Source organism: Cherax quadricarinatus, chromosome 12 (assembly GCF_038502225.1).
Source record: "Cherax quadricarinatus isolate ZL_2023a chromosome 12, ASM3850222v1, whole genome shotgun sequence".
Lineage (NCBI taxonomy): Eukaryota > Metazoa > Arthropoda > Malacostraca > Decapoda > Parastacidae > Cherax > Cherax quadricarinatus.
Window position 1 is genome coordinate 44031922 of NC_091303.1, and position 26351 is coordinate 44058272.

The 26351-nt window shown below is 39.4% G+C and overlaps 1 protein-coding gene across 4 annotated transcripts in view; it reads left to right on the top strand.

Moving 5' to 3' along the window:
• The window catches only part of LOC128686671 (unconventional myosin-IXb), an 857686-nt gene that overhangs the window by 90070 nt on the left and 741265 nt on the right, over positions 1 to 26351 (top strand). For all 4 annotated transcript variants that reach the window (XR_011391908.1, XM_070084324.1, XM_070084325.1 and 1 more), the window contains exons 2-3: positions 17250 to 17878; positions 18170 to 18689. Coding sequence is in view for 3 of the 4 variants with exons in the window: in XM_070084324.1 (XP_069940425.1) it covers positions 17577 to 17878; positions 18170 to 18689 (822 nt within the window). In the remaining variant the exon portion in view is untranslated. The remainder of the gene's footprint in view (positions 1 to 17249; positions 17879 to 18169; positions 18690 to 26351) is intronic.

The window sequence follows — 26351 nt, forward strand, 5'->3', positions numbered from 1 at the left end:
ATTGTTCATTCTGGACCTTATTTTGAAATTGTCGTATTTTTTAATTTTCGTGAAATTGGCCAAATTGCAAATTTCTGACCATGTTATTGGGTAGTTGAAATCGGTAAATGGGCAGTTTCTTGTACTCAATCGATAGAAAAAATAGAATTCTGAAGAAATAGTTATGAGTTTGGTTGACTGGAATAACGGAATTAGCCGAAAATAGGGCTCAAAGTGGGCGAAATTGCCGATTTTTAAATATCGCCGAAGTCGCTAACTTCGCGAGAGCGCAATTCCGTCAGTTTTCCATCAAATTTCGTTTTTTTGGTGTCTTTACAATCGGGAAAAGATTCTCTATCATTTCATAAGAAAAAATAATTTTTTTTTTTTTCGAATATTTTGCGACACCAGGAGCAACTTCAGGATTTGGCCCTTCGACAGTCAAAGGGTTAAGTAGGGGCCCAATACTGGACGTTGTTCTCGATTTTGATTTGGCATAGGAGAAGAAATACTTTGGGTTTCTTTCGATTTCATTATAGCCTGTGTATAATAACATCATTTGTGCTTTTATTATTCCTGAATCCAAACTGACAGGGGTTTAATAACTTGTGTGAGACAAGGTAGGAATAGATCTGTCTATGAATTAGCTTTACAAAAATTTTAGAGATCAGAGATAAGTTAGAAATTGGTTTATAGTTATTCAAGTCCGCTTGATCACCTCCTTTGTGGATCGGGGTGACCCTCACTATTTTGAGAATTGCTGGGAAGGTGGAGGATACGATGGATTTGTTAGAGTGTTGCAGTTATTGGTGACAGTACTAGTGAAGCTTTTTTGTACATAAATGGTGGTAAGTTATTTATGTCTCCTGCCTTGTTTTTAAGGGTGTTGATGATGAGCAAGACTTCTGTTGGGTTGGTTGGGGCTAGAAATAGTGTATTCGGGCAGGTGCCTGTGAGGTAGTCTAATGTTTGACATTGGGATTTTGCTCTCTAGATTCTTTCCCATGGTGGAGAAGAAAACATTGAATCTGTTTGCTGTTTCAGTTGGTGAGAGTAGGGGTTCGTCTGATTTTGTTAATTTGATTTTGTTTTTGGATATCCTTTTATTTCCTAGAATTTTGGATAGGGTTTTCTAGGTCTTTTTCATATCACCTTATATGTTATGTAATCTTTTTTCATAATACAATTTTTTTGACCTTATCAGACCGGTAAGGATTGACAAGTAACGTTTAGAATGGTCTCTAGTTATTTTACCCATTCTGTACTGTTTTTCATATAGGTGCTTTATGTTAATGGATTTAAGGATGCTCAGTGTTAGCCAGGGACTTTTCAATCTCTTAGCTGTGATCTGTTTAGTTTTTATAGGGCAATGCTTGTTATACAGGTAGTGTTTTTTTTTTTTTTTTTTTTTTAGAAAATTATTGATACATTCATTCATATCTGTTTATAATTCAAGCTCATTATGCCAGTTGATGTTATTCATAACTGTTATAAAGTTATTAACAGCTGTCTCGTTATGTAGTCTGAAGGTAACTTTAGTAGTGTCTTGGGGCAATTTACCTAGGTTGGTTATGAGAAAGGTAGGGTAGTGGTCTGTGGCGTTGTTTGTGATTATGCCTGCTTTTGAAGGGGATATGGTGTTAGACCAGATGTGGCCTGATAAGGAGATATTAATCTCAGAGATTCTTATAGGTTTTGTTATTGTTGGTAGCAACAAGAAGTTGTTCATAGTGTTTGTGAATTCAGTTACTTGTAAGTCCTGGTCATGTAGTAGATTTATGTTGAAATCTCCTGTGAGCAGCAAGTGGTCTTTGTTCATATGTGCACCAGTTATCACGTTTCCTAACTTTTCACTAAAATGGTTGATGTTTGACTGTGGTACTCTGTAGATGTTTATCACCGTGAGTTTTTTTTTTTTGCAGGTCTTTTGATTTAAATTTAGCTATAATATATTCTTTGTGTTCATTCATCCCTTGTGCAAGAATTATTGATACATTCAAGTTGATCTGCGTAGTATATAGCTGTTCCACCCCCTTGCTGTTCTGTCCTACAGTTGTGTATGGCTGTGTAACCAAGAATGGCATAGATATCTGTAGTACCAGGCTTTAGCCAGATTTCTGTGAGAGTGATGATTGACATACTGGTATGCAGGGAATTTAGTAATGCTGTGAGGTCATTGTAATGTTTGTTTAAAGGTCTGATGTTGTAATTAAAGATAGTTGTTATTGTTGGCTCTGAGTAATGTCTTTGCTTGGTTTGCTGTAAAATAATTACAGTTGTTGTTCGATTTGTGTAAATCATTTAATAAAAGGTTGATATCAGGATCAATACTTGTAATCATAAGGTTGAAAGTGGCTCTACAACTAGACTTTTGAATAAAGTATTATGCTAAACTTAATAATTATGATACCTAACTAATTTATCTTACTAACTAATGGATAGCTACAAGTAGTTTTTTTTTTTTAAATACAGGGATACAGTTTACTTTTAATGTGGTACAGATTTGATGATTTTATATTTAACTGTTATTATTTTAGAGTTTGATGAAAGTTGTAAATTTAGAATAGAAGTTTACTCAACACAATAAAATTGCTTAGTACTGGAAGTAATAATTAAAAGTCTGCAGGTAATGGAAGTTATAAAAGAAAAATAAGAGAAAACAAAAATAATAGCTTATAATAATATATTAAAATAAGTAATTATAAAATACAAGGATTATGCTAAGTCTTATTATGGCACAAGTTTGATAATATAATATTGCACTGGTTATCAGTTTTATAATAATAGTTTATAATAGTAAGCAAGTAATGGTAAATTAAAAATAAAACAAAAGAAATAAAAAGAGAGAGTGTAGTGATCAGTTTTACAAAAGTAAAATGGACTGATAGTAAATATGGTGTTAAACAAATTTTTTTAGCAAGTACAGGTGCCATCCGACTTATAACCGAGTTCTGTTCCAACCAACCGGTCGTAAGTCGAAATGGACGTAAGTCAAACCTTACTACTGAATATCAACATCACATTTTTGTAATGACTTTATTCTATTGTTTTATTTTGGTATTTCATTTTTTACTTTACTTTTTATGCTGTTAGTACTGTATTTTATACTGTAAGGTTTAGGATAAACACTGTGTACAACACACACAGTTGTTTGTTTCCCAGAAATTTGGCATACATAACACGGTCGTAAGTCGAATGGTTGTATGTTGAGCAGGTCGTAAGTCGGATGGTAGGTGTAATAGTATTATTTTTATTAACACACTGGCCGATTCCCACCAAGGCAGGGTGGCCCGAAAAAGAAAAACTTTCACCATCATTCACTCCATCACTGTCTTGCCAGAAGGGTGCTTTACACTACAGTTTTTAAACTGCAACATTAACACCCCTCCTTCAGAGTGCAGGCACTGTACTTCCCATCTCCAGGACTCAAGTCCGGCCTGCCGGTTTCCCTGAATCCCTTCATAAATGTTACTTTGCTCACACTCCAACAGCATGTCAAGTATTAAAAACCATTTGTCTTCATTCACTCCTATCAAACACACTCATGCATGCCTGCTGGAAGTCCAAGCCCCTCGCACACAAAACCTCCTTTACCCCCTCCCTCCAACCTTTCCTAGGCCGACCCCTACCCCGCCTTCATTCCACTACAGACTGATACACTCTTGAAGTCATTCCGTTTTTGCTCCATTCTCTCTACATGTCCGAACCACCTCAACAACCCTTCCTCAGCCCTCTGGACAACAGTTTTGGTAATCCCGCACCTCCTCCTAACTTCCAAACTACGAATTCTCTGCATTATATTCACACCACACATTGCCCTCAGACATGACATCTCCACTGCCTCCAGCCTTCTCCTCGCTGCAACATTCATCACCCATGCTTCACACCCATATAAGAGTGTTGGTAAAACTATACTCTCATACATTCCCCTCTTTGCCTCCAAGGACAAAGTTCTTTGTCTCCACAGACTCCTAAGCTCCATCCGCTGACACGTCCACTCCCAAATATCTGAATACATTCACCTCCTCCATACTCTCTCCCTCCAATCTGATATCCAATCTTTCATCACCTAATCTTTTGGTTATCCTCATAACCTTACTCTTTCCTGTATTCACTTTTAATTTTCTTCTTTTGCATACCCTACCAAATTCATCCACCAACCTCTGCAACTTCTCTTCAGAATCTCCCAAGAGCACAGTGTCATCAGCAAAGAGCAACTGTGACAGCTCCCACTTTATGTGTGATTCTTTATCTTTTAACTCCACGCCTCTTGCCAAGACCCTCGCATTTACTTCTCTTACAACCCCATCTATAAATATATTAAACAACCACGGTGACATCACACATCCTTGTCTAAGGCCTACTTTTACTGGAAAATAATCTCCCTCTTTCCTACATACTCTAATTTGAGCATCACTATCCTCGTAAAAACTCTTCACTGCTTTCAGTAACCTACCTCCTACACCATACACCTGCAACATCTGCCACATTGCCCCCCTATCCACCCTGTCATACACCTTTTCCAAATCCATAAATGCCACAAAAACCTCTTTAGCCTTATCTAAATACTGTTCACTTATATGTTTCACTGTAAACACCTGGTCCACACACCCCCTACCTTTCCTAAAGCCTCCTTGTTCATCTGCTATCCTATTCTCCGTCTTACTCTTAATTCTTTCAATAATAACTCTACCATACACTTTACCAGGTATACTCAACAGACTTATCCCCCCATAATTTTTGCACTCTCTTTTGTCCCCTTTGCCTTTATACAAAGGAACTATGCATGCTCTCTGCCAATCCCTAGGTACCTTACCCTCTTCCATACATTTATTAAATAATTGCACCAACCACTCCAAAACTATATCCCCACCTGCTTTTAACATTTCTATCTTTATCTCATCAATCCCGGCTGCCTTACCCCCTTTCATTTTACCTACTGCCTCACGAACTTCCCCCACACTCACAACTGGCTCTTCCTCACTCCTACAAGATGTTATTCCTCCGTGCCCTATACACGAAATCATAGCTTCCCTATCTTCATCAACATTTAACAATTTCTCAAAATATTCCTTCCACCTTCCCAATACCTCTAACTCTCCATTTAATAACTCTCCTCTCCTATTTTTAACTGACAAATCCATTTGTTCTCTAGGCTTCCTTAACTTGTTAATCTCACTCCGAAACTTTTTCTTATTTTCAACAAAATTTGTTGATAACATCTCACCCACTCTCTCATTTGCTCTCTTTTTACATTGCTTCACCACTCTCTTAACCTATCTCTTTTTCTCCATATACTCTTCCCTCCTTGCATCACTTCTACTTTGTAAAAACTTCTCATATGCTAACTTTTTCTCCCTTACTACTCTCTTTACATCATCATTCCACCAATCGCTCCTCTTCCCTCCCGCACCCACTTTCCTGTAACCACAAACTTCTGCTGGACACTCTAACACTACATTTTTAAACCTACCCCATACCTCTTCGACCCCATTGCCTATGCTCTTATTTGCCCATCTATCCTCCAATAGTTGTTTATATCTTACCCTAACTGCCTCCTCATTTAGTTTATGAACCTTCACCTCTCTCTTCCCTGATGCTTCTATTCTCCTTGTATCCCATCTACCTTTTACTCTCAGTGTAGCTACAACTAGAAAGTGATCTGATATATCTGTGGCCTCTCTATAAACATGTACATCCTGAAGTCTACTCAACAGTCTTTTATCTACCAATACATAATCCAACAAACTACTGTCATTTCGCCCTCCATCATATCTTGTATACTTATTTATCCTCTTTTTCTTAAAATATGTATTAGCTATAACTAAACCCCTTTCTATACAAAGTTCAATCAAAGGGCTCCCATTATCATTTACACCTGGCACCCCAAACTTACCTACCACACCTTCTCTAAAAGTTTCTCCTACTTTAGCATTCAGGTCCCCTACCACAATTACTCTCTCACTTGGTTCAAAGGTTCCTATACATTCACTTAACATCTCCCAAAATCTCTCTCTCTCTCTCCTCTACATTCCTCTCTTCTCCAGGTGCATACACGCTTATTATGACCCACTTTTCGCATCCAACCTTTACTTTAATCCACATAATCCTTGAATTTACACATTCATATTCTCTTTTCTCCTTCCATAACTGATCCTTCAACATTACTGCTACCCCTTCCTTAGCTCTAACTCTCTCAGATACTCCAGATTTAATCCCATTTATTTCCCCCCACCGAAACTCCCCTACTCCCTTCAGCTTTGTTTCGCTCAGGGCCAGGACATCCAACTACTTTTCATTCATAACATCAGCAATCATCTGTTTCTTGTCATCCGCACTACATCCACGCACATTCAAGCATCCCAGTTTTATAAAGTTTTTCTTCTTCTCTTTTTTAGTAAATGTAATAGTAATAGTATGTAGTACTGTAATAGTATTTAAAAAAAGGGGTTGCAAAATTGACAGATAGTATTTATTAGACAAAATTTAAGCATGAAATAGTACTTTAAGAAAAATACATAGCATAAGGTGGCTAATTCTCACTAGTAATATCACATATACTGAGGTAGTTTATTTTGATTATTAAGAGATTGTACTGTGAAATTTGTACAATAATGGAGCGAAACATACACTACAACGTAAAGTGGTTATTGAGATGTTGGCAGAAGTTTAGGGTGGTTGAAGATATGCAGGCTGGCATATGTTATCAGTGGCCCTATATACCTTCAACAACATTGGAAGATTTAGTTTCGTGTCTTCCTTTTTCCATCGCTTAATCGCTTAACTTACTTGCTACACTGTTAATGCTACACTTTATCGCTGGCTGGCACTATAGCCTTTACTGACTCCTGCTGCTTTAGTATTGTACATATAGTAGAATCACTGAAGAAGGCACATTCTCCCTTCTCTCTCAGCCCTTTACAAAAGGGCTGGCACTAGGAACTTTCTTTGGGCCCATGGTGGCTTATTTCGCAGTCACAATCAATAAGCACAAAAATTGCGAAATGCTTCGGATGAATCCTCACTCAACCAGTGACAGAGCCAGACTGAAGCGGCGTGCTGGCGGGTGGATGCGTCTGATATGTGCGATTTCCTGGATGGTCCAAAATTCGAAGCAAAATTTCACCCAATAAAGTGTCTGAAATCCGAAAAGTCCAGTATCCGGTGTGTGCGAAATCCGGGGTTCCACTGTACTTGGGTCATAATTTAATTTTAAGGTTGCCTGAAATACCTTGCTTTGTAATTTATATAAGTCAGTTACCACTTTATAGAAATAGTATTTGTTTGTTTAATGTAGAGATGGCAGCAGTGGGAACAGGAACAGTAATATGGATGCAGGAACAATAATACAGGAGTGAGATGTAATATGTTCCTTTGGATGTAGGAGCAGGATTGTGGATGTGGGTTTGCAGCATTGGCATGGAGCCCTCACCTGATCATGTACAAAAACTAGAAAACGTCCAAAGGTTTGCAACAAGACTAGTCCCAGTGCTTAGGGGATTTGAGTTATGAAGAGAGAATAAGGGAATTGATCCTGACAACTTTAGTAGAAACGATTAGGGGAGACACTATTACTACATAAAAGATACTTTGAGGCTTTAACAGAGCAGATAGAGACAGACTTTTTGAAATGAGAGACAAAGGGGTGAAGGGTTGTAGATGGAAACTAAAGATGCAGGTGAATCACAGAGATGTCAGGAAATACTTTTTCAGTCTCGGTGGTAAATAAACGAAATGAGCTAAATGATTTGAAACACAGTTTTGAAAGTATGATAGGGTCCATGAGGCCAGGCACCAATAATAACAGTGATTGTGGTTTAAGAGGTGGGACCAGGAGCTGAAACTTGATCCCTACAAGCACAGCTTGATGAGTACAGTAATAAAGCCTCTCCTCACTTAGCGATGTACTTGTTTACCAATGCCTTGGACTTACGACGGGCTCTCTGACCAGTATTCATACCTAAATAATGTATATTAGAGCTGATTTCCTCTATTCTGTTTATTTCAATATATGTACAGTACACTACTGTATAAACATTTAAAAATATTCCAGAAATGTTATAAATGGTGCAAAGGTGACATTAAAACAGATTCACTACCATTATATTATATATTCTCCTCACTTAGCAACGAATTCACTAAACCATGTGGTCTGAGGAACGGAACTCCATTGTTAAGTGAGGAGAGACTGTATAGAAGTGGGAATAGCAGTATGGAAGTGGGAACAGTGTACAAAGTAACATTAATATGGAATTGGTAAGAATGTACTTGGGAACAAAAATATGGAAGTGAGAACAATGTACATGGGAACAATAATATGGTACAGTGGTCCCTCAATAATCGTCCGGCCTGAAAGTCGTCTATTTCGGAAATAGTCCCGCTATTTCATCTAAACATTGGCTCGCAAATGGTCCGTTAACTCGCTAATCGTCCTTCATCTGGGATGTGTACTCACGCTCTGAGCCGCCTGGGTCTGCCTTCCCAGCCAGTGTGCCATTGTTTACCAGTGAGCGACGGTCCCCTCACATGCTCCTACGAAATATTTCATAATATTCCATTGATTTTAGTGCTTGCAAGTGCTAATTAAGCTACCATGGCTCCAAAGAAAGCTTCTAGTGCCAGCCCTTTGGTAAAGAATGTGAGAAACACATAATTTATGAAAAAGTTTGTAGAAAAATACGAAGGTGGTGGTGGTAGAGTGGAAGCAGTAGTGATAGTGGTTGATGGTGGTAGTGATGGTGGTAGAGGGTTCCTTCTTTAGTGATTCAGCGATTCTACCAACTCCTCCAATGTTGTTGGAGTTATATAGGGCTACAGAAAACACCACCGCCTCAGCTGCTGCTTCACCACCATTATGGACAGCTTACTCTCAGTGGCCCTTATATACCCAACAACAACACAACACAACACCTCTTGACATACATAATGACTTATTTTATTCATTCTAGAGTATTTGTAGATGAATGGTTCAGAGAACCGACATGCTGATAAATTAGACACATGTGCAACTCTTGGGTATCTTTATTGAGGAAAGATGGACTGATGAAGCCACTGTGTGGCGAAACGTTTCCTCAATAAAGATACCCAAGAGTTGCACATGTGTCTAATTTATCATTCTAGAGTATATTCCATGTTTCTATGTTGTTAATATTGTTTATTATGTCATATTAGTTGAATTGTGATAGATAAATAAGCCGTAGATTGATATTAGTGTCATATTCTCCAACAATAAACTTGCCATCCCTCCCTCACACAAACAAATCTCCAATAAGAACATAAGAGAGGAGGAACACTGCAGTAGGCCTGCTGACCCATACTAAGCCGGTCCTTCACAAATTCAACCCACTAACAGAACAAATGCTACCCAAGCAATAAGCTCGGGTGCAAGTCCGACTCAAATCCAACCCCTCTCACTCGTGTATTTATCCAACCTAAATTTGAAACTACCCAAGCCATAGCTTTTAGAACATAAGAAAGGAGGAAAACTGCAATAAGCCTGTTGGCCCATACTAGGCCAGTCCTTCACAAATCCAACCCAATAACAGAACAGATGCTACCCAAGCAATAAGCTCAGGTGCAAGTCCGACTCAAATCCAACCCCTCTCACTCATGTATTTATCCAACCTAAATTTGAAACTACCCAATGTTTTAGCTTCGATCACCCTACTAGGCAGACCGTTCCACTCATCAACTACCCCTATTACCAATTTGTAGATGAATGGTTCAGAGAACCGACAAGTTGATAAATTAGATAAAGATTGATGGACTGAACACATCGACTCAAGGTTGAGGGACTGATTACCTCATTCTCCTCCTGTTCTTCAAGTTTCTCCTACGTATGGACTGATGAAGCCACTGTGTGGCGAAACGTTTCCTCAATAAAGATACCCAAGAGTTGCACATGTGTCTAATTTATCAACCCTATTACTAATGTTCATTTATACATTTTATTAGTGCTTTACATTTATTTGGCATTTTTTTCTGCATGTAAATCTATATTTATGCTAGGGAAGTGACCTAGAGCCCTTATGGAGGGGGATTTCCCTTCCAAACATTAACTTCTCTTCCCTCTCTCCTCCCTGTCTTCCATTCATCAACAACAGTCTTCAATAAAGGTAACTGTCATGTTGAATGTTCATTCTTTTGTGCATGTAAATCTGTCTTTTAGGTAAAAAAAAAATTGTTGTTGATACTTCTGGGTGTCTGGAACGAATTAATTGGATTTACATTATTTCTTATGGGGAAAATTGATTCGAAAATCGTCTATTTCGATAATAGTCCCACTTCCAGGAACGGATTAAGGATGATAATTGAGGGACCACTGTAGTTGGAACAATGTACAGTAGGTCCCCGCTTTATGGCGTTTCGCTTTATGGCATTCTGCTAATATGGTCATTTCAAATTATGACCTAAACTCTCTATACGGCTCCCCCCACCTGACTTTCTAATACGGTCACCGCAACCCACCTTGTTTGTTTACATTCTCAATGAGCTCCATAAGCACCGTGTCTCTCCATTGTGTCTGGAAACTCCAAAATTTCAAGTGTTTTTAAAAGTTATTTCATATTTTATATGTACAGTGGACCCCTGAGTTTTGTGATTAATCCGTTCCAGAGAGTCTGCCGAAAGTCGAAATTCACGAAACTCGAAACCATTTTCCCCATAAAAAATAATGGAAATAAAATTAATCCGTTCCAGACACCCAAAAATATTAAAATAAAATTTGTTTTTTTCAAACTAAATAAAGATATACATAATGAAAACAATCAGAAATCAAGTACATGCATATAAAAAATAATAATAACATTACACTTACCTTTACTGAAGACGGGAGGAGGGGATAGGAGGAAGGTGTACACTATTGTTTGGAAGGAGAATCTCCTTCCATTATGACTTCAGGTAGCAAGTCCTTTTCTGGGGTTCCTTCCCTTCTTCTTTTAATGCCACTGGGAACAACTTGAGAGTCACTGGACCCCTGTCGCACAAAATATCTGTCCAGAGAGGTCTGTTTCTGGCATTTCTTTATGATTTGTCTGAAGTGGGACAAGGTTTTGTCACTGAACATGTTGCAGATATGGCTTGTTTCAGCTTGGTCAGGGTGATACTTTTCAACAAAATTGTGCAACTCATTCCACTTTGAACACGTGTCCTTAATCACCGAAGAAGGCACCTCCTTCGCTCTCTTTTCCTCCTCCTCTGAAGCAAGTTCCTCAGCTGTGGTCTGATACTGTTCCAGTTGAAGCTCTTGCAGTTCGTCAGTGGTTAACTCTTCCCTGTGGTCCTCCACCAACTCTTCCACATCCCCGTCACTCACCTCCAGCCCCATGGACTTGCCCAATGCCACAACACGTTCCACAACAGGCAGAGGGTCGGCAGGGACAGGGTCTGCTTCAAACCCTTCAAAATCCCTCTGGATCGTGTTCTTCACTTTCTTTTCCAAAGGGCTTGCACTAGCTTTCCTTGGGCCCAAGGTGACTTATTTAGCAGTTGCAATCACAAAAAACAATGGATTATTACGTATGAACCTGCGGGGTGATGGTCACGTGTTGGTAAACAATGGCACACTGAGCGTGAATGGCGTGGTAGACTGGCTTTGTGTGTGTGGTGACGGGCAGAGAGGTACCGGATGGTCACCTGATCACGAAACTCGAGGCCAAATTTTGCCGGAAATCGAATTTCACGAAAGTTGATGCTGCCGAAACTCAGGGGTCCACTGTACTCTGATAATTATACTTATGTATACCTGTACCTAAATAAACTTACACACGGTGCTGGCGTGCAGGTACACATTAAAATCAGTAAGGGTGTCTTATGTCTCGAGATGCCATATTACTAATGATAATAATGCTCAATAATAATCACTGAGTCTCATTAAAAGTCGTATATTACGTTAATATACACATTTTCATTAATCCACATTTGATATTTTTTCAAAATTATATAATAAACATGAAACATAACATATAAAGATGATAAATACACTCCACAGTTGAATAAATAAACATAAATATGAGATGTGGTAGCCAGACGACTTGTACAAGTGACGCCACATTAGTACAGTGGACCCCAGAGTTTCATGATTAATCCGTTCCAGAGAGCCTGCCGAAAGTCGAAATTTACGAAACTCGAAACCATTTTCCCCATAAGAAATAATGGAAATAAAATTAATCCGTTCCAGACACCCAAAAATATTAAAATAAAATATTTTTTTTTAAATTAAATAAAGATTTATATACTGAAATCAATGAGAAATCAAGTACATGCATTTAAAAAATAATAACATTACACTTACCTTTACTGAAGACTTCTGGGTGGATGGAAGACGGGAGGAGGGGATAGGAGGAAGGTGTACACTATTGTTTGGAAGGATAATCTCCTTCCATTAGGACTTTAGGTAGCAAGTCCTTATCTGGGGTTACTTCCCTTCTTCTTTTAATGCCACTGGGAACAACTTGAGAGTCACTGGACCCCTGTCGCACAAAATATCTGTCCAGAGAGGTCTTTTTCTGGTGTTTCTTTAAGATTTTCTTGAAGTGGGACACAACACTGTCATTGTACATGTTGCAGATATGGCTTGTTTCAGCTTGGTCAGGGTGATACTTTTCAACAAAATTGTGCAACTCATTCCACTTGGCACAAATCTCCTTAATCTTTGAAGAAGGCACCTCATCCACTCCCTCCTCCTCCTCCTCAGAAGCAAGTTCCTCGGCTGTGGTCTGATGCTGTTCCAGTTGAAGCTCTTGCACTTCGTCAGTGGTTAGCTCTTCCCTGTGGTCCTCCACCAACTCTTCCACATCCCCGTCACTCACCTCCAACCCCATGGACTTGCCCAGTGCCACAACACCTTCCACAACAGGCAGAGGGTTGGCAGGGACAGGGTCTGCCTCAAACCCTTCAAAATCCCTCTGCATCATGTTCCTCACTTTATTTACCAAAGGGCTTGCACTAGCTTTCCTTGGGTCCATGATGACTTATTTAGCAGTTGCAAGCACAAAAAACAATGGATTATTATGAAATGTATTGTATGAACCCGCGGGGTGATGGTCACGTGTTGGTAAACAATGGCACACTAAGCGTGAATGGCATGGGAGACTGGCTTGGTGTGTGTGGTGACAGGCAGACGGGTACCGGACGGTCGCCGAAACACGAGTCTAATCACGAAACTTGAGGCCAAATTTTGCCAAAAAAAACTCACCGAAGGTCGAATTTCACGAAAGTTGAGGCTGCCAAATCTCGAGGGTCCACTGTAATGATAATAATAATAATCACAGAGTCTCATTAAATGTCATATACAGTGGACCCCCGCATAACGATATTAATCCGTTCGTGATAGCTTATTGTTATGCGAAATTATCGTTATGCGAATGAATTTTCCCCATAAGAAATAATGGAAATCAAATTAATCCGTGCAAGACACCCAAAAGTATGAAAAAAAATTTTTTTACCACATGAAATATTCATTTTCCTACACACAAAGAGAAGGATACATGCACAATAGTAGAGTAGTACATGCACAGTATATATTGTGCATGTACTACTCTACTAAATGAAGAATAAATGACACTTACCTTTATTGAAGATGCAGCAATGACTGATGAGACACTGTGTCCTGGGAGTGTCTTTTCCTCCTGAGTACTGTAGGTCCTGTTTGGCATTTTCTTCCAGAACAGGCCTTATTACACTGTGTATGCCACTATGATTCTTAAATCTCTCAAACCAACCTTTGCTGGCTTTAAATTCACCAATATGAGCACTAGTTCCAGGCATTTTTCCCTGTTCACCTGGGTATTAGTCAACTGTTGTGGGTCGCATCCTGGGAGACAAGATTAACCCTTTGAGGGTCGACAGGCCCTCTCCGAAACTCGTTCTCAGGGTCGGCCAAATTTAAAAAAAAAAAAAATTATTTTCTCTTATGAAAAGATAGAGAATCTTTTCCCGATCATAAAGACACCAAAAGTTTGAAATTTGATAGAAAACTTACGGAATTATGCTCTCGCAAAGTTAGCGGTCTCGGCGATGTTTACGCATCGGCGATTTTGCCCATTTTGAGCCCCATTTTCGGCCAATTTCACTGTACTAGTCGACAAAAAACATGAATATTTCGCTAGAACTCCATTTTTTCTATCGAATGGATGCAAGAAACCACTCATTTATGAAATTCAACTATCCAGTACAGTGGTCAGAATTTAGCAATTTTGCCAATTTCACACAAATTTCAAAAGATGCCAATTTCGGAATAGGGTCCAGAATAAACAAGAAAGACATTCCTGGCACTAAAATGACATTTCCTCTAGTCATTAGTCATGTCTCAAGTCCCCTCTTATATTCTTTTGCTTTCCACTTTGAATTTTTATTTTCACAAAAAATATAAGATTTACTGTTATGCAGACTACTGCATTAGTGTAAAAAATGGTATAAATATTATTGGTGCACTTGTGAAAGAATATTAGACTCACCAGTTGACGTGTATTGCACGCTTGGGACGATTTGTTTACTTTTGAAGTTTGGTAAAAATCGAACATTTCTGCTACTTTGAGCTCAATTTCAAGGCACCTTTCTTTGTAAAACCAGTCAAAATCATCTCAATTTCTGTAATATGTCTTCCATTCTATAAAATGAGACCAAGAAAACTAGAATACAACAATAAATACCATACGAAAATACACTGCAAAGTCGCTGATTTATTAAAAAAAAATGGTCAAAGTTTTTTTTTTCTCATTATGCACTGTGTGCTGCAGGATTTTTTTTAGACTGTGCACACTGACCACATAGACCCATTCTTTCATATGAAGGCCTACCAGCTTTCTCCCACTAGATTTGAGGCCGCTAGAATTTATGAGTACTAGTACGTCAAAAACCCCTACGCGTAAAACGTACTAGTACGACGAAAACCCTCAAAGGGTTAAGGACCCCAATGGAAATAAGTTAGACAGTCTTCGATGACACTGACTTTTTTGGGTTATCCTGGAGGGCTAACCGTCTGGGGTTAATTGTTTCTTGGTATTCTCAATAAGCCACACCAACAACGGTGCTACAGCAGCAGCAGCAGCTGACAGTGCTACAGCAGCAGCAGCTGACAGTGCTACAACAGCAGCAGACGATGCTACAGCAGCAACAGACGGTACTACAGCAGCAGCAGCAGCAGACGGTACTACAGCAGCAGCAGCAGCTGACAGTGCAGCAGCAGCTGACAGTGCTACAGCAGCAGCAGACGATGCTACAGCAGCAACAGACGATGCTACAGCAGCAGCAGATGGTACTACAGCAGCAGCAGCAGCTGACGGTTGTACAGCAGCAGCAGCAGCTGACGGTGCTACAGCAGCAGCAGCAGCTGACAGTGCAGCAGCAGCAGCAGCTGACGGTGGTACAGCACCAGCAGCAGCAGCTGATGGTGCTACAGCAGCAGCAGCAGCTGACAGTGCTACAGCAGCAGCAGCATCAGCAGTTGACCATGGAACCACAGTATTTCGATAATATTTCTCACCCTTTTTACCACAGGGTTGGCACTAGAAGCTTTCTTGGGGCCCATGGTCACTTATTTTGCAGATAAAATCACCAAAAACACTGTAATAATACGAAATGTTATGATTGTATGCTTGGATGTTACCGTGGAGGCTGGCTTGTAAACAATGCCACCGGCGGAACATGTGAGGCTGGCTCAGGCCGCACATTAGACGCGTCTCGGACGAGTAGTGTTGAGCGGGTTTTTTAGCGGTATGCGAGGCAAAATCTTAGCGATAAAATGTATCGGTATGCGGATTTAACGTTATGTGATGCCAACGGTATGCGGGGGTCCACTGTATTACGTTAAAATACACATTTTTATTAATGCAGCTATGATATTTTTTTCAAAATTATATAAACACGATACATAACATATAAAGATAATAAATACACCCCACAGGAGAATAAATAAACATAAATGTGAGATGTGGTAGCTAGACAACTTGTACAAGTGACGGCAGGAATAACGTTTTCTCTAGTCTAACATAAGAGAAAATGTGTTACTGGGCGTAACTGTAGAAAATTATTCCTTTCATATGCCTTCACTCAGAGCGTTATTTCTCCTAAAAAATGGTGTTACATGAGAATGGGAGTGTTCCTCTATTTATTCTACCATATCAACATAGAGACAACTTGTACACAATGTAACTTGTACACAAACCAGACGTGTACACTTTGTTTACGTAACTCACGTTTGCCTGGTTTGTTTACATAACTCCATGAGTGTCCTCTCTCATGTACTCATTCTCTCTCTCTCATTTATTTGTTTTATCTCGTTTACTCACCTCTGACCCTACGTTAAGTCTACAAATATTTTAAGGTAAGTAATGAGTGAACTGTATATGCAATTCATCGCTCTGGGATGCTTAACCCTTAAACTGTCCAAACGTAGATCTACGTTTGTGCGTGTAGAGCTCCGACCTTAATTTTCTCCATAAGAAACAATGTAAAAAACTGTAGATCTATGTTCGGAGCGCTACGTGTGCAAATGTAGATCTGCCTTTGGACAGTTTAAGGGTTAAATGTTATAGAATATTATGTGTGGATGGGGTGGCCTAGTATGATAGCCCGGCTGGCTACCATACATACCACACTTGATTTCTTAAAATAAATACTACTCATATCACCCTAGATTAAGACTACAAATATTTTAAGGTAAGTAATGAGTGTACTATATGTGCATTTTACTTTTTTTATTGTTTTTTAATGCCTAGTTCTACTGCTAACCCCAATGGAAATAAGTCATACTGTCTGACTTTTTTGGGTTATCCTAGGTACTTTACACATCTGTTGCTATGTATGATAATCTATATAACTGCATTCGTGAATGCCTGAATAAACTTATTTACTTATTAACTTAATATATATTAGTGTAAACTTGTTATCTAGTATTTGTATGCATTTAAAAGTGGAAAAAAGAGGTGTTCCACTTTACGGCGATTTCCACTTTACGGTGGTAGCCTGGAACCTAACCTGCCATATAAGTGGGGCCCTACTGTACATACTACATGGAAACAATATTACGGAAGTTGGAAAAATGTATATGGGAACACTAACATGGAAGTGGGAATACTTATATGGAAATGGATAAACACAGAGTTATGACCTGATGCTGCATTAATGTACAATATTTTGTACCAATAAGTTGAAAACAATGAACTTGTATTTTGAAAAATGTATAATTACTGTTTTTTTTTTTTTTTGCAAATAATAGGGTTTAATAATGCATATAATAATTCTTGTTTTGAATTCTATCTTTTTTTCAGTTAAAGAAAAATGTAAAAATGTGTACATATGATATGCTGTATATATTGAAGTATCCAGTAAGGAAGTGTTTAGAGTGTAAGTTCACAGTCAAAGGGAAGTGTTTGTGTGTGTTAATGCAGAAAGATGGGTTGTTGGTGCACTCTAGATGAAAAACACTTGAACAACATGTTTGTGTTTATATTTATGCTATAATTGGAGGAGTGAATGAAGAAGTATGCCAAGAGCGGACACTGTTCCACGCCACTTGATGATGGCGCTTATATACCCCGTGAGAAACAAAATGTTATTAAGAGACTATCCAGACTCTTTGTCCTGAAGCTCTGAAGATGGATTACAGCCGTTATATAGTGCAGGTGTTTGTTGGGGCATTGTCGCCTCATTATGAAGCACTTTCTATTGAGGTCAGCAAACAGACCACCTCTCAAGAAATCACCATTTGTATTGTAGAGAGGCTTGGGCTTCCCAATCCCCAACACTATGAATTGGCTGAGGTCATTGGTAATGCTCATGGACAAGAGTGTAAGGAGAGGAGGCTGGGGCCACTGGAGAATCCGGTGGCTTTACAGGTGCTTTGGCCCCAGCCTAGTGTCACTGAAAATGTCGACGAAAACGAACAACACGAATACAGGTGTGTGGAATTTCAAGTTTGTCATTGTAAAGTAACTTTTGTTTGAAATAACTTTGAATAAGCTAAGTTTAGATTGGTAATTTTATTTATCCAACATTCATATTTCTGCATTCGTTTTATATTAGTAGTATATGAATAGTCCCTTGATTGTTAAATCATATTTTCTGGTAGAGTTTATTAATTTTATACAATTTCTTGTCATGTATGTTAGGTGATTATCAGTAGAACACATAATTTTAATACCTTTCCTGAGTGTGTTTAAACTAATTTTGAAATAAAATTTCTCCACAGGTTTTGCCTGAGAGAGAAGATCTCATCAGATTCTTTGTGGGCAGAACCAAGTCAGCTTGATTCACAACTAATCCGTGATTATTTTTACAAGTTCTTATATCAACCCAAAGACAAAGAATACCCTGATTTGTGTCAGTTACCTAATTTAACTGAGCAGACACTCCTTGAAAATTTACGTGCGAGATTCCAAAGAGGTTACATTTATACGTATGTTGGGTCCATCCTTATATCTGTCAATCCGTTCAAATATTATCCAATTTATAATCCGAAATATGTGAAGTTGTATCAAAATCATCGATTAGGAGAACTTCCTCCACATATATTTGCAATAGCTGATGCAGCCTATCACTTGATGCTAAAGCAGAAGCGCAACCAGTGCATTGTCATCAGTGGGGAAAGTGGAAGCGGGAAAACCGAGTCCACGCTCTTCCTTCTGCACCATCTTACCATGCTGAGTCAGAAGGGCTCACATGGTAGTGGAGTGGAGCAAACTATCTTAAGTTCTGGACCTGTTCTAGAGGTAAGCAATTATGGCTTGTTGTGCATGCTTTTTAACTATTAGAGTTACAGTATTTCTTAATTTAAATTACATTAGTTCAATTATTTTTATTAACACACTGGCCGATTCCCACCAAGGCAGGGTGGCCCAAAAAAGAAAAACTTTCACCATCATTCACTCCATCACTGTCTTGCCAGACAGCAACCACCCAGGGAAGTACTACCATCCTGCCAGATGACTGTGAAACAGAAACCTGTAACTGTTTTACATGATGGTAGGATTGCTGGTGTCCTTTTCTGTCTCATAAACATGCTAGATAACAGGGATATCTTGCTACTCCTACTTACAGTTTGGTCACACTTCACAGACACGCACATGCATATATATATACATACATCTAGGTTTTTTCTCCTTTTTCTAAATAGCTCTTGTTGTTCTTTATTTCTTCTATTGTCCATGGGGAAGTGGAAAAGAATCTTTCCTCCGTAAGCCATGCGTGTCGTATGAGGCGACTAAAATGCCGGGAGCAATGGGCTAGTAACCCCTTCTCCTGTAGACATTTACTAAAAAAGAGAAGAAGAAAAACTTTATAAAACATTAGTTCAAATTACCATATATTGTTATAAATTTATAGGGATGTTTGTGCCTTGTTTATTTGGGGCTGTCATAGCCTGGCCCACCTACTAATAATAATTTTTACTGATTCTGTGATTCCCGATCACGCCCTTTGAGTGTGTCATACATAGCTCTACGTTATTGATGCCAGCATCATTTACATACATCTACACATTAATTCTAGCTGCCTCAAATTTGGCACTGGAGGCCTGTAGGTCTGCATATGAGAGACTGGGTCTGCACAGTCAGTGTGCACAGTATACAGAAAATTGGAGCCACTGCAGTGCATTGTCTAACACCATGTTTAGTATTCCTTGTTCACCATGCCATGCAAAGCAAAGCCCCCACTCCCAGGTAAATTCAACAGGTTTTGTTCTCCAGTGACAACTTATCAATGAGGATTATGGACTGGGTGGTGAGGTATGTCTTTGGTATAGATGGGGAAAAGAAGGCAGCCCAGAATGCTGCCTTGGGGGACACCTGGGTTGATGGGTTGGGTACTAGTTGAGGTGTCATTTATGGCTACATGATGTTGCCTGTTATTGAGGTAATTGTTATTGAGTAATTGTGGCCTCAGTCCAATGTGGTTAATTTTAAGTACAGTGCCCGCAAAAAATCTTAACATGTCCAACTCAAAAAAAAACTGTACACGAGATTTTGGTGCATACTTGTGTTTCTGCCATAGGAAAAGTGTGATGACGTAGTGTACTGGAGCCTGTCTTGCTTCGTTGTTCCCCACCATGCCACACTTCACTGCTCTGCCAGAGCTGGGTAAGGAAGGAAGCTTGCTACATTGTTCCCCAGTGCCCCTTTTTTCACTCAACCATGAACTTTGCCACGCTATATCTCTGCTTCAAGTGGTCAGAATGGGTTGGACTAAACTTTCAATTGCAGAGAAGACTCATGCACTCACCTTATTAGAGCAAGGCATGTCAGTGATACGCGTACCCGCAGACCTGAAGGTGACGAGGATGGCAACTGACAACCTCAAGAAAGCAGCTGCCTCACTCCCACCTGGCACTGTACCACTCAAAAGACTTCTCTTCACTCAGAAAAGATCCTGAAGAGAGAAGTCTTATAAGATCCTGCCATAACAGCCACAGACCTCAAGAAAAAGCCAGGTGGAAATGAGGTTGTCAATTGCCATCCTCGTCACCTTCATGTCTGTGGCTACGCATATCACAGACATACCTTGCTCTAATAGGGTGAGTGCATGGGTCTTCTCTGCAATTAAAAGTTTAGTTTGACCAATTCTGACCACTTGGAGCAGAGATATAGTGTGGCAAAGTTCGTGGTCGAGTGGAAAAAGGGGCACTGAGGAACAGCGCAGAAAGCCTCCTTCCTCACTGAGCCCTGGCAGAGCACTGAAGCGTGGCATGGTGGGAAACAATGGAGCAAGACTATGTCATCACTACGTCCTCACACTTTTCCTATGGCAGAAATGCAAGTGAATTTTTTTTTTTTAATAAGTCGGCCGTCTCCCACCGAGGCAGGGTGACCCAAAAAGAAAGAAAATCCACAAAAAGAAAATACAGTGGACCCCCGCCTTATGAACACTTTGCGTTACGTTAAATCCGCCATGTGAAGCATTTGAATGCAAAATTTTTGCCTCGCCTCACGATAAAAAACTCGCCTTACATGATTCGTCCAGGACGCGTCCCATGTGTGGCCTCAGCACCAGTGTTTACAAGCCAGCCAGTGCGGTCGCATCTACACATACATTCGGTACATTTCACATTATCCCACTGTTTTTAGTGCTTGTAACTGCAAAATAAGTCACCATGGGCCCCAAGAAAGCTTCTAGTGCCATCCCTGTGGTAAAAAGGGCGAGAATTAGTATGGAATTGAAAAAAGAGATTAAGGAAATGTGTGCAAAGGGGTTGAACTGCAAACCTTTATGGATGAAAATCTCCCTGACATGGATACTGCAAGCCATGTTGGCAACCTGTACAATGACAGTGTTATGGCCCATTTTAGGAAAGTCTTAAAGGAACGGGAGGTACAGAGCTCTATGGACAGATTTGTTGTGCGACAAAGGTCCAGTGACTCTCAAGCTGGTCCTAGTGGCATTAAAAGAAGGGAAGTAACCCCGGAAAAGGACTTGCTACCTGAAGTCCTAATGGAAGGGGATTCTCCTTCTAAACAATAACTTCCACACACTCCCCTCCTCCCATCCCTTCAATCATCACCAGATCTTCAATAAAGGTAAGTGTCATGTATTCTATTCTTAGTAGAGTAGTAATTGTGCATGTCTTCTTCAGTTTGTGTGTATTAAAATTAATATTTCATGTGGTAAAATTTTTTTTCATACTTTGGGGTGTCAGGAACGGATTAATTTGATTTCCATTATTTCTTATGGGGAAAATTAATTTTGCTAACGATAATTTCCGCTTACGATGAGCTCTCAGGAACGGATTAATATCGTAAGGCGGTGGTCCACTGTACTTTCATCATCATTCAACACTTTGACCTCACTCACACATAATCACTGTTTTTTTTGCAGAGGTGCTCAGAATGCAACAGTTTAGAAGCATATACATATAAAGATACACAATATCCCTCCAAACTGCCAATATCCTGAGCTCCCTCCTTTAGAGTGCAGGCATTGTACTTCCCATTTCCAGGACTCAAGTCCGGCTATATAAAAATAACCGGTTTCCCTGAATCCCTTCACTAAATATTACCCTGCTCACACTCCAACAGATCATCAGGTCCCAAATACCATTCGTCTCCATTCACTCTTATTGAACACGCTCACGCACGCCTGCTGGAAGTCCAAGCCCCTCGCTCACAAAACCTCCCTTACCCCTTCCTTCCAGCCTTTTCAAGGATGACCCCTGTCCCACCCTCATTCCCCTACAGATTTAAATGCTCTCCATGTCATTCTACTTAAATCCATTCTCTCTAAATGACCAAACCACCTCAACAACCCCTCTTCAGCCCTCTGACTAATACTTTTATTAACTCCACACCTTCTCCTAATTTCCACACTCCGAATTTTCTGCATAATATTTACACCACACATTATCCTTAGACAGGACATCTCCACTGCCTCCAGCTGCCTCCTCACTATGCTACTTTAATACATTCCCTTCTTTGCCTCCATAGATAATGTTTTTTGTCTCCACATATACCTCAATGCACCACTCACCTTTTTTCCCCATCTATTCTATGATTAACCTCATCTGTAATATTTTAAAATAAAGAATTAAACTAAGTCTGCCCGAAATGCCTAGCCATGCTAGGCGTTCTAGTGGTACACTCTGTAATCATTATTTAACCCTTTCAGGGTCCGTCCCGTAGATCTACGGCTTTACGTTCAGGGTCCAAACCGTAGATCTACGCCATGAGCTCAGCTCACTCTGATAAACTGTGAGTGGTACATTTGGGCCTAGATATGAGAGAATACATCTATGTGGTATGTGTGCACCACATAAAACAGATCCTGCAGCACACTGTGTATAATGAGAGAAAAAAAATGAAATCATGATTTTTCGATTAAAACAGCAACTTTGCAGTGTTTTTTCGTATATTTTTTATAATTGTATTTGCGATTTCTTGGTCTCATTTGATAGTATGGAAGACATATTACAGAAATAGAGATGATTTTGATTGGTTTTAGCATTGGAAATGGCTTGAAACTGAGCTCAAAGTAGCGGAAATGTTAAATTTTTGCCGATATTCAAGAGTAAACAAACGACCTCACAAGTCTAATACACGTCAGCTGGTGGGTCTAATATACATTCACAAATATGGTGATGATATTTATACAATTATTACAGTATTGCATAACAGTAAATCTTCTATTTTTTGGTGTGAATAAAAATTCATTATGTGAATAAAAAATCAAAATGGAATTTATTTGTAAAGCCTCAAAACATAACTAATGAACAGAGGAAATGTTAGTTTAGTGCCAAGAATGCCTACATTGTTCATTCTGGACGCTATTTTGAAATTGGAATATTTTGAACTTTGTGTTAAATTGGCCAAATTAACAATTTTCGATCACTTTATTTTGTAGTTGAAACAGTTGACTTGGCGATTTCTTGTGCTCAATTGATAGAATAGAAGTAATACTAGTGAAATAGCTAAGAATTTGGTTGATTGGAATAATGTAATTGGCCTAAAATGGGAGTCAAAGTCGGCAAAATCGCCGATTCGTAAATATCGCTGACACATCAAAATTCGCGAGAGCATAATTTCGTCAATTTTCCACCAAATTTCGTACTTTTTGTTTTATTACCTTCACAAAAAGATTCTCTATGATTTCATAAGAAAAAATAACAAAATTTTTTTTTTTTAAATTCTGGGACACTGGTGCGTGACTCCAGATTTGGGCCTTGGACCCTGAAAGGGTTAACTACATGTAAACCACACAACAACCAAATTCTGTAAATTCAACATTGTAATCTTTATAGAGAAAAAACTTTGAATTTGAATCCATCATAAATCCATCTGCCGACATGTCAACTCCCAAGTATCTGAAAGCATTCACTTCTTCCACACTCCTCCCAAATTTGATATCCAATTTTTCTTTATCTAAATCATTTGATATCCTCATCACTTTACTCTTTTCTATGTTCACTTTAAACTTTCTACCTTTACACACACTCCCAAATTTGTCCACTAACATTTGCAATTTTTCTTTAGAATCTCCCATAAGCACAGTATCATCAGCAAAAAGCAAGTGTGTCAATTCCCATTTTGTATTTGATTCCCATAATTTAATCCCACCCCTCTCCCAAACACCCTAGCATTTACTTCTTTTACAACCCCATCTATAAATATATTAAACAACCATGGTGACATTACACATCCCTGTCTAAGACCTACTTTTACCGGAAAGTAGTCTCCCTTTCTTCTACACACCCTAACCTGAGCCTCACTGTCCTCATAAAAACTCTAAACAGCATTTAGTAACATAAGAACATAAGAATGGAGGAACACTGCAGAAGGCCTACTGGCCCATGCGAGGCAGGCCCTTATCAAAACGACTACTACCTAAAGCTTCCCTAGAAATAACTCCCGTACCCAATGACACCAATCAAACCCAGCCCCTCCCACTCATATATTTGTCCAGTCTCTTCTTAAAGCTACCCAAGGTCCTAGCCTCTATCACTCCACTGGGAAGACTGTTCCACGCATCTACAACTCTGTTAGAAAACCAGTACTTACCAATGTCCTTTCTAAATCTAAATTTATCCAACTTAAATCCATTATTCCTGGTTCTTACCTGGTTCGACACCCTCAGTACTTTATTAATATCTCCCTTGTTTATGCCTGTCATCCACTTATACACTTCAATGATATCTCCCCTCATTCTACGCCTCTCCAGAGAGTGGAGATTTAAGGCTTTGAGTCTATCTTCATACGGGAGGTTTCTTACACAGTAAATCATTTTAGTCATTCCATATACTATTCCATATACTTGCAACATCTGCCACATTGCTTCTCTATCCACTCTATCATATGCCTTTTCTAAATCCATAAATGCAATAAAAACTTCACTACCTTTATCTAAATACAGTGGACTCCCACCTTACGATATTAATCCGTTCCAGAGAGCTCGTCGCATGCCGAAATTATCGTAAGGTGAATTAATTTTCCCCATAAGAAATAATGGAAATCAAATTAATCCGTGCAAGACACCACAAAGTATGAATTTTTTTTTTTTTACCAAATGAAATATTAATTTTAATTCACACAAACTGACACTTACCTTTATTGAAGATCTGGTGTTGATTGATGGGATGGGAGTAGGGGAGAGTGTGGAAGTTGTTAATGTTTAGAAAGGGAATCCCCTTCCATTAGGACTAGGTAGCACGTCCTTTTCTGGGGCTACTTCCCTTCTTCCAATGCCACTAGGACCAGCTTGAGAGTCACTGGACCTCTGTCGCACAACATATCTGTCCATAGAGCTCTGTACCTCTCGTTCCTTTATGATTTGTCTAAAGTGGTTCACAACATTGTCATTGTAATAGTCACCAGCACAGCTTGCAATAGCTGTGTGAGGGTGATTTTCATCCATAAAGGTTTGCACTTCAAGCCACTTTGCACACGTTTCCTTAATCTTTGAAGTAAGCAACTTCTTCAATTTCTCTCTCCCCTCCTCCGAAGCAGTTTCCTCAGGTCTGGCCTCTTGCTATTGAAGATGATCTTGCAGCTCATCAGTGAGTAGTTCTTCATTGTCCTCCTCCACCAACTCTTCCACATCCTCCCCACTAACCTCCAACTCCAAGGACTTCCCCAATGCCACAATTGATTCCACAACTGGCATACGCTTCTCAGGGTTAGTGTCAAATCCTTCAAAATCCCTTTTGTTTACACATTCTGGCCACAGTTTCTTCCAAGCAGAGTTCACAGTCCTCTTAGTCACTCCCTCCCAAGCCTTACCTATAAGGTTTACACAATTGAGGATGTTAAAGTGATCTTTCCAAACTCTCTTAGAGTCAATCGAGTGTCTGAGGTCACTTGAAAGCACTTTTGAAACATAGCCTTTGTGTAGAGTTTTTTTGAAGTTTGAAATGACCTGCTGGTCCATGGGCTGCAGGAGAGTAGTGGTATTAGGAGGCAAAAACTTGACCTTAATGAAGCTCATGTCCCCAGAAAGTCGCTCTCCCAAGTCTGAAGGATGACCAGGAGCATTGTCTAATACCAGGAGGCACTTAAGGTCCAATTTCTTTTCCATTAGGTAATTTTTCACATTTGGAGCAAATGCATGGTGTACCCAGTCATAGTGACCCATGCCTTAGTGTTTGCCCTCCACAGCAAACACTTGAGGACATTGTTGTGCCTGAACACTCTGGGAGTTTCAGAGTGATAAACCAATAAAGGCTTCACTTTGCAATCACCACTAGCATTAGCATACATCAAGAGAGTAAGCCTGTCTTTCATAGGCTTATGTCCTGGGAGTGCCTTTTCCTCCTTAGTAGTGTAGGTCCTGTTTGGCATTTTCTTTCAAAACAGGCCTGTTTCGTCACAATTAAACACTTGTTCAGGTTTCAGTCCTTCACTGTCTATGTAATCCTTGAATTCCTTCACATATTTTTCAACCGCTCTTTGGTCCGA